The sequence below is a fragment of the Setaria viridis genome, chromosome 1 (assembly GCF_005286985.2).
Source record: "Setaria viridis chromosome 1, Setaria_viridis_v4.0, whole genome shotgun sequence".
NCBI classification, from domain to species: Eukaryota; Viridiplantae; Streptophyta; class Magnoliopsida; order Poales; family Poaceae; genus Setaria; species Setaria viridis.
The window spans coordinates 10,033,738-10,043,217 of record NC_048263.2 but is presented as its reverse complement, the minus strand read 5'-3'; the positions used below and the strand labels follow the sequence as shown (position 1 = coordinate 10,043,217).

The following is a 9,480-nucleotide window of genomic DNA, read 5'->3' as shown; positions in this document are numbered from 1 at the left end:
GTAATGTTCTTTAAAATTAATAAAGCTTTCTTTATCAAAAAAGAGGGTGCCGTGTTGACAATATGAACGTCTGACTGTACACAGCCAACTTGTAAGTATGGAAAAGGTGCACATATCTGTCAACCAAGTTTGCAGAACTAGGACGAACCAAATTGGATGCATCATATGTAACACAACTTCTAAAATAAAATTGTGAAACATGCATGTACATTACATCGTTTAATTGGTAGAGTCAAATGCCCTTGAAAGCAACTGCTAGCTAGCGACATGCCAACTTGTTGACAATAAGTAATCACGCATGCACTTCGACACAGTATTTATCATAGCTAGCTCTAGCTTATCTTATAAATTGCAACAAACCTGATAAGTTCAAAGGGTCAGATACCACTCACCTAGTGCCTATCCCTATCTATTTATATTTATCACAATTCATAAAAAAAGCTGAAACACACAAGAAATACCGAGTTGCAGGAATTTTCATGTACCAACAAAATAGTTTCAAAAATGACATGTGAAAATAAACTTACTGTACATTTCCTGATTATTCACAGGCAGAGAACACACGATGCAACTTGATTGGAGCATTTGGGTCAGAATTATGCATGTGATAGATCGATGTCGATCTCTGTTAGGGTCGTCATCGTTGACAGAATTATATATGTAGGAGTATGTATGAAAATCTGCAATAAGTATTTTGCAATTTGGATAAAAGTCGTCGACAGACCGGTGATCGACCAATGCAAAGCGCGCGTATGCGTCAGATGATGTGAATGGTGTTCGTCTATCCATCTCTGGGCGTTCGATTGCTGCGAAAGATGAAGCAGCTAGCTAGGTTAACTCGAACGGAACAAGAAGTCGGCCCAGCAGTAAACGCGCAGCGCGTCAGCCTTCAGCTGCCTCTTTCTTTAATTTCCCTAGCAAGCAAGCTACATACTGGCCTTTATTGGTCATCTGAAGCTTAACATATCAATAATCAGATAAGGAATTAATTAAGCAACGCTTCATCAGATATTTAATTAGCAGGGATCAAGTACTGAATTATTAGACGGTTCGTTCCACTAGCATGCATGATTAGGGTCTGAAGGTTCGTTAAGCCCAGTAGTCACAGATTTGAACCTTGCAGCTGCAAAACGGCATGGATGATCCTCCTGCTTTATCAATGAAATAGGCACAATGTCGTGCCCGTTCCTTCAAAAAAAATTTAAACGAGCTCAATTTTAACACAAGTGGCCGAGATCGATTTATTACCTGAGCCGAAAGTTACAACACAGCAATGTCTGAAGTCTGAACACAGTTTTGATTACTATCAGAAAACAAGGCTTGTGAGCTGACAGTTGCTGGTGTTTACAGTGTGAATGAAACTTGGGCAAGTTTCAGTCGTCGTCGTCGTCGACCAGCTGAAAAAGAAACAAGGGCTTGCGGCAGCTGGCAGGTATGGCCATTTTTTTTCTGCAGCAGGTCAGCAGCTGCTAAAAATCTAAGAACCGATTCTGGACACGCAGCCAGTTGGCCCCCCAGCAGAAGATTCTGATCCTTGGCCGATCCCACGGGATGAGGCCAGGGCCATTCCAGTTCCGGTGATGCGGCGCCGAGGAATCCCTTTCCTCTTCCAGCGCTGAGTACATCAAACTCCAATAATCCTTCACTCATCCCGTCAGGTCCAATAATTCACCTTGTTAATTCAGCAAACTCGATGACCCTTCATGTCGACGGCCTGGCACGAGTTCTCAGGCGCCAGCGTCGTGACCAAGATGCCCAAAATGTCAACTCCCCGGCTCGCTATATATACTCCGCAGATGCAACCCGAAAAAGCTCCAACCAAGCACCAGCATTTGCGAACACCAACCACTCATCAACAACAGCAAGCAAGCTCAAGAAGCTAGCTTGAATTAGGCTATGGCGGACGGGGAGCGCGGCGCGCCGGGGAGCTCGCTCCACGGCATGACCGGGCGCGAGCCGACGTTCGCCTTCTCGACGGAGGATGCCACGGCGGCGAGCAAGTTCGACCTGCCGGTGGACTCGGAGCACAAGGCCAAGACCATCAGGCTCTTCTCCTTCGCCAACCCGCACATGCGCACCTTCCACCTCTCGTGGATCTCCTTCTTCACCTGCTTCGTCTCCACCTTCGCCGCGGCGCCGCTGGTCCCCATCATCCGCGACAACCTCAACCTCACCAAGGCCGACATCGGCAACGCCGGCGTGGCCTCCGTCTCCGGCTCCATCTTCTCCCGTCTCGCCATGGGTGCCGTGTGTGACCTCCTCGGCCCGCGCTACGGCTGCGCGTTCCTCATCATGCTCGCCGCGCCCACTGTCTTTTGCATGGCCATCATCGACGACGCCGCAGGCTACATCGTCGTCAGGTTCCTAATCGGCTTCTCTCTAGCGACGTTCGTGTCGTGCCAGTACTGGATGAGCACCATGTTCAATAGCAAGATCATCGGTACCGTCAATGGGTTGGCCGCCGGCTGGGGAAACATGGGCGGCGGCGCCACGCAGCTCATCATGCCACTCGTCTATGACATCATCCGCAAGTGCGGCGCCACACCCTTCACAGCGTGGCGTCTCGCCTACTTCGTGCCTGGGTCACTGCACATCGTGATGGGAATCCTTGTGCTCACCATGGGGCAAGACCTCCCCGATGGCAACCTCCGTAGCCTCCAGAAGAAGGGCGATGCCAACAAGGACAAGTTCTCCAAGGTTATGTGGTACGCTATCACCAACTACCGGACATGGATCTTCGTCCTGCTCTACGGCTACTGCATGGGCGTCGAGCTCACCACCGACAACGTCATCGCTGAGTACTACTTCGACCACTTCAACCTGGACCTTCGAGTTGCCGGCATCATCGCCGCCTGCTTCGGCATGGCTAACATCGTGGCAAGGCCCCTGGGCGGGATCCTCTCCGATGTTGGTGCGCGCTACTGGGGCATGCGTGCCCGCCTTTGGAACATCTGGATCCTCCAGACCGCAGGCGGCGCCTTCTGCCTTTGGCTTGGCCGCGCTACCACACTCCCTGCCTCAATCACCGCCATGGTGCTCTTCTCATTCTGCGCTCAGGCCGCCTGTGGCGCCATTTTTGGTGTCACCCCTTTCATCTCCCGCCGCTCCCTTGGCATCATCTCCGGCATGACCGGCGCCGGCGGCAACTTCGGTGCAGGACTGACCCAGCTGCTTTTCTTCACCTCATCCAAGTACTCCACGGGCATGGGCCTGGAGTACATGGGCATCATGATCATGGCGTGCACGCTGCCCGTGGTGTTCGTGCACTTCCCCCAGTGGGGATCCATGCTCTTCCCGGCCAACGCCGGCGCCGTTGAGGAGCACTACTACAGCTCCGAGTGGAACGAGGAGGAGAAGAGCAAGGGGCTCCACAGTGCCAGCCTCAAGTTTGCCGAGAACTGCCGCTCTGAGCGTGGCAAGCGCAACGTCATCCAGGCCACCTCCAGCACGCAGCCTAACAACACGCCAGAGAACGTATAGGAAAATTATTGAGTACATATATATGCAGGCATCGTACAAGCAAAAGGTCATGAGGTTGATTGTAGCACTGCAGCTAAGTGAGAAGTTTCTTGTGTACTTGTAACCACTTGTCTCAAATCAAATACAAACATTTTATCTTACTATGAGACCTTTTTTTTTGCCTCCATGTTACTCTGTACAGGCATGCTACAACAAGAACATAAGTCGCAGAGGTTGTACACTTTCACCATAAGTCGCGTAAAAGTTCAAGAGAAATTTAGATCCAACCATGCCATGCTGATCAGGCACTCATCACACTACTGATGTGTGACTGCATAGGGACGCTAAGAGGCCTTTACAAAAATTCCCTAATAAGTGATAACCCGCCAAGGTTTCCTCATAAGGGGATGAATCCTCCCCCAAGTGGTGTATATACCCCTTGACTGGACAAGCCATCGCACAACCTATCCGTCCCTCTTGCCCTTTCAGTAAGACTATCACAAACTAGAGTCTCTAATTAATTAGCCAAGACCAGAGCCCGTTCGTCTTATGGTTGTACTGTTTTTATGAGTGGTCTCTCCATGTTCCAATTAATACATGGTATTCTTGTAAAATAAGCATAGATAGAAGGGTGGTTAGGGACATTTGCCTTTCGCCAAAGAAAAGTTACTCTTACTTCCCTTCAGGTCTTGCTCTCTTGGAACTCCTAATCTTCAAATCTTTCGAACAGCGATCCTTCTAAGGATCTACTCGAAGCAATCACCAGCACAAACATACAAGCAAACAAACAAGTACAACTAAAAATAATATAACAAAATATAAGAAAATCTTTAAAAGAACGTACAAAAGATAAGACTCGATTCTAAGATCATGCGAATGCAAAGAACTACGGTTGAAAAGGTAGGATTTGGATTATAACAGAAAAGACAAGAGCTACATGCTTCATTTATTTTAGTTGAGAAAACAATCTAATGATATTTAAGAGAAATACCCTTAGTTGGAATTAATCAAATCATAAGTCTAATTTTATTTATAAACATTCAAGTACATTTTATGCAAATGAAACATTTAATTTGAAAAAAAAAAGTATACATAAACATCTAAGCATACAACTTTGTATTTCGAGTTCAACTAAGCAAATTATATTAAAAACACATTTATATTTACTTTAGTCAAATTAACATTTAATAAAGAAAACTCGAGATATAACCTATGTAGCTTTTACTTGTAAAACAAATTAAATACACATCAATCAAATTAAGTTTAATTTATAAAAAGTGAGGTATATCTCTAATTAGATTTTTATTGGAAAAATATTTAAGATAAGCATTAATCAAATTAATACTTATGATGAAAAAGGGGTCTAACACTAAATAGCTTTTAATTAAAGACATCATGTTTAATAGGTATTAACCAAATTAATATTAAATTTATTTTTAAAAACATGCAATGATGAAAAATATCACCACTAACGTGTAATTTATGTTGTTATGAATCTAACACAACTTGAACGGATAGAAACGGAGCTAAAACGTGAAATCTATGGACTAAACAAGGTTCTAAGGATCTAATCGTGATTAACCGTAGATACAAGGGCTAGCAAGGAACATCCCCGAGACACAGTGAACAGTGCCTGCGAATAGGAGAAAGGTTAGGTCTAGATCTGAAAAGTTCATGGGTTGGACTGGTTTGCAAAGAATCTAATCTAACTAGGGGTTTATATGTAAGACATGCAAGACTTAAGGAACAAGCTTTCAAGGGCCAAAACGCAAAAGCGGCGGGGCTTCTTCTTCCTCCTCGCTTGCTTGCGGCGGCTCTGACCGGCTAACTCACCGGTGCTTCGACGGCCTAGAGTCTCGGACGGGTGCCGCAGCAGGTGGAGGAGGTCGAAGGGATCGCAGGGGTGGCTCACTGGCGGTGGGGCGGATGGATTCCGGCCAGAAATCGGCTCGGCGGCGGTGGGGCGGATGGATTCCGACCAGAAATCGGCTCGGCGGCGGTGGAACACAACGGTCGGCTCGGACTTCACTAGCCGGCGGTGCTTCGATGACAAGATGACGGCGCAAAGAGGCGACGGGTGTGCAGCGCGGCGAGGGCAAGCTGCTGGTGATGCTACCTCGCTCTAGTGGCCGAAAGAGGCGGTGAATCTGAATCGACCATAGCCCCCGGTGGCGCTCTGCTTCGCGGGCGACTCTGGGACGCGCGGCGGTGGAGCTCCGGGCGATTGACGGCGAGGTCAAGTGGGTGTCTTCGGCTCGGTGTCACGCAGCTTCTGGCGGTCGCGCCTTCCTCCCGTGGCGCGCTAGAAGGAGGCGGAGAATTGGAGCTGAGGCGGGGCTCTGTTCCTCCCACTCCAGACGTCGACGCAGCACAGCAAGGCAACGAGGCAGCGGCGGGCGAGGCAGCGAGGCGGGCGGCAGTCCTACACGTGTAAGGTAGGCGGCAGTCCTACGCGTGCGGGGCAGGCGGAACGGCTCAGGCGTGCGAGGCGCGAGGGCCAGCGGGCGGTGGCGTGTCGCACCCAGTTTTAAAATAAAACCAAGTGTATATATATATATATGTATATATATATATATATATATATATGTATGTATGTATGTATGTATGTATGTATGTATGTATGTATGTATGTATGTATGTATGTTAGGATCTAGTTTCATACATATAGTGACATCATCCATCAATGATAGTAATAGTATCACGTAAAGGAATATAAATAAATATTTATGAGTCTATCAAAGATATACAGCTTAATCTTGAAAACGGAGGCTCCAAACTTCACTAGCAATCGACCGGGGGCTCCGTACGCCTAGAACTCAACATCATGTTCAGAAAACTTCACACACCTTCCTCTTTTGAGCAGTAGTAATCAAGGGTGAGTACACTTATGGTTGGTACTCAACAAGACCACAAGAACTAACCGAATAATAATTTAAGTACATCTTCAAGTTTATTAATCATGTGAGGGTCCAGGCCGCTCTTGACCGTGAGCACGGCTGTCATAACAGTTTTACACTCTGTAGAGGTTGTACACTTTCACCATCAGGCACTCATCACACTACCGAGGTGTGACTGCATAGGGACGTTACAAGGCATTTACAAAGATTCTCTAGTAAGTGATAACCCGCTAAGATTCCGGTGTCTGGCGTGCATAAACCTCCCTACTAGGCATAGTGTCTTAGCAAGCCCACTTCCCAAGAGGACTTGGCTATCCAACGACTCAGTCCCCCCCTCTTGCCCTTTCAGTAAGATTACCCCATACTAGAGTCTCTAATTAATTAGTCAAAACCAGAGCCATATAGTTCTTGTGGTTGCACTGTTTTCCTAGGTGCTCACTCCATGTTTCAATTAATATTATCATGGTATTATAAACAAAGCATAGGTAGAAGGATGGTTAGGGACACTTGCCTTTCTGCAATGAAAAGTTACTCTTACTGCTCTTCACCTCTTGTTCTCTTGAAACTCTTAATCTTCAAATCTTTCAAATAGCAGTCCTTCTACTCGAAGCAATCATCGGGCACAAGCATACAAAGCAAACAAACAAGCACAACTAAGAACAATACACCAATCAAAGAAAAGCTTTAAAAGAACTTACTAAAGGATAAGGCTCGAATCTAAGGTCATGCGAATGCAAGAAATACTGGGAATGAAACTATGGTTGAAAAGACAAAGCTATCGAGAGATTTGAATTATAGAAGAAAGAGAAAAGCCTACATGCTAGCAACTTCCAGTCGATTGCCTGTGAAGTTTGGAGCCTTCATTTCCAGGATTAAGCTGTATATCTCTGATAAACTCGTAAGTCTTTATTTATATTCTTTTACGTGATATTGTGGTTGTTATTCACTGATGATGTCACTATATGTATAAAACTAGATCCTGGCATACATATAGGTAGCACTTCATTTTGTTTTAAAACCGGGTGTGACATGACGCGGCCGGCGACGTGGCCATCGGCGCGGGTGGCGATGGGCGCACAGGCAGGGTGCGGCTAGGCAAGGACGGCGGAGGCGGTGGCGGTGCAGCAGGGGGTCTCGGGCGCCCGAGGTGATCCCTTTATAGGGCGCGGGGTGGCACATGGCGTGCTGGGCACGTACGCCCAGGATGGCCGGTGGCAGCGCTGTCGTGCCGTGCTGGACCTAGGCACCAGCGACTACTGGGCTTAAATAGGCTTGGCGGGCTGTCAGCTGGGCCACGAGTTGGGCTAGTGGGTGCGGGCTTGGCCCAAAATGATAGGATAAGTTTCTTTTTTTAGAAATCATTTCCCGTGTAAATAAAAATTCAAAAAATCTAGATAATTTATTTAAGTCACGAAAAATACTCTGAAAATCCCAAAAATTCAAGGAAAATTCCTAGAGATAGACTGGGATATGAGGAATCCAAATAAAATACTTGGAGCTCATGCAAAATATTGTAGAACCTTCTAATAAATAGATTTAGCTCTAGAAAAAAATGAGAATAAATTACAGAAAATTCTGAAAAATTTTAGAGGAACCTAATCATCGTCTGAACGCATTTTTAAAAACTTTTGCACTCATGAAATACCAGAATGCATCAGCATGAATGCACAGACACAGAACATAATTATTTAATTTTAAAAAACAAACAATTATTTTCCATACTAAATTTCCGATAAAGAAAATAAATATTGGAAAAATTTTAAAATTATGAGAAAATTATTATTTAATTTTTCTTTTTAATCACATCCTGAAATCCAAAAATTTCAAGGCGTGACACCCGGTAACACGAATCAGTCCTTGCCTTGTCCTTGCATAAAAGTCAATTACTGGTAGAAAATGCTACTTTAGTATGAAAATACTGTGCTCTTATGGACATCTTGTGTCCTTATTCTGTTCGCATGGACGACTTACCTCATCCAAAATCCGACTGAGCATACCTGTGAGTTGATCAGCTAGCTTTGCCAAAGTTTGTATAAATTCAATGGGCATGCTAATTTTGTTAATAATAAGGCATACGCATTTCAGATAACTGTCGACTACTACCGGATCAGCTGGTCGCAACGATTGGAGGCAGCCAACAAGTCGACGGAAGTGCATGCACGTATATAAACCGGGAGGACAGCTCAGTGCTCCAATGTCAACTTTGAAGCAAACGAGACGTGCAAAGTCAAAACAAGCATGAGGTTCATGAACTGTTGCTGCAATTGTGTATAGGTCAATGAGTGAGAGCGACTGTCAGTGCTAAGTACATGGCTCGCTTGCAGATAAGCCAGCGCACGTTAACACTGTCATGCTGGAGGAGGTAGTGCCTGATACACAACCGGTGGGAAATTTAAGGTGAAATGATGACAGATCCAGAAACTAAGGTGTATTTTAATTTGAAAATATCAAAATCTATAGTAAGTTTTAGCCAACAATTAGTCATGGGTTAGGGCATCAGGGACGGAGGCAATGAGCTCATTGAACGCGGAGTTCTTGCCTCCATTGAGCAGGTGGCTGATGCACCTCCACAATGGACGGCTGGACGGGGCCGTGGGGGCGAGCCCTGCTTACCCAATGGCTCATGGTGGCGGATGATGCAGCTGGGCGAGGGGCGCGGGGGTGAGCCCTACTTACCCAGTGATGCGCGGCGGCAGATGATGCGGCGCGTGGGCTCTCCAGTGGCAGACGCAGAGGCGCAGGCGAGCATGTCGTGTGGCATTATGGTTGTTTTGCCATGGACTACTGCCGCTTGCCCTACTTGTGAACACAGGAGCAAAGGCTGGACCTCGCGTCAATTGCAGTAAAGTTTGGGGAACTTTTTACAAAATCATCAAGAGCTATTCCAAGGACTGCGGGTTGATTACGAAAAAGTTAAGAGACTTCTTTAAAAAATAACCATAACAGTTGGAAGAAACAACCGTACTTTAATATTAGGTAGAGATGAGATATCAATACTCAAAATATAGCGTTGGAGATCATACATGGTCAAACCATGCCTTACACTATGTTGTAAGAAAAAAATGATCAATATATATTTTTTTCATTACTTTCTCATATCGAAAGGTAGCGGCAAAGAAAAATA

General features: G+C 45.9%; 1 protein-coding gene across 1 annotated transcript; it reads left to right on the top strand.

Annotated features, from left to right (window-relative positions):
* The first annotated feature begins 1,805 nt into the window (after positions 1–1,805).
* LOC117866632 (high-affinity nitrate transporter 2.1) lies at positions 1,806–3,620 on the top strand. Its single transcript, XM_034750915.2, has one exon. The coding sequence runs from the start codon at positions 1,897–1,899 to the stop codon at positions 3,478–3,480; it is 1,584 nt and encodes a 527-aa protein (XP_034606806.1). The 5' UTR covers positions 1,806–1,896; the 3' UTR covers positions 3,481–3,620.
* Positions 3,621–9,480: the final 5,860 nt, after the last annotated feature.

Bases quoted from the DNA above. Each gene is read 5' to 3' on its own strand.
- LOC117866632 (XM_034750915.2), top strand. From the start codon at position 1,897: ATGGCGGACGGGGAGCGCGGCGCGCCGGGGAGCTCGCTCCACGGCATG.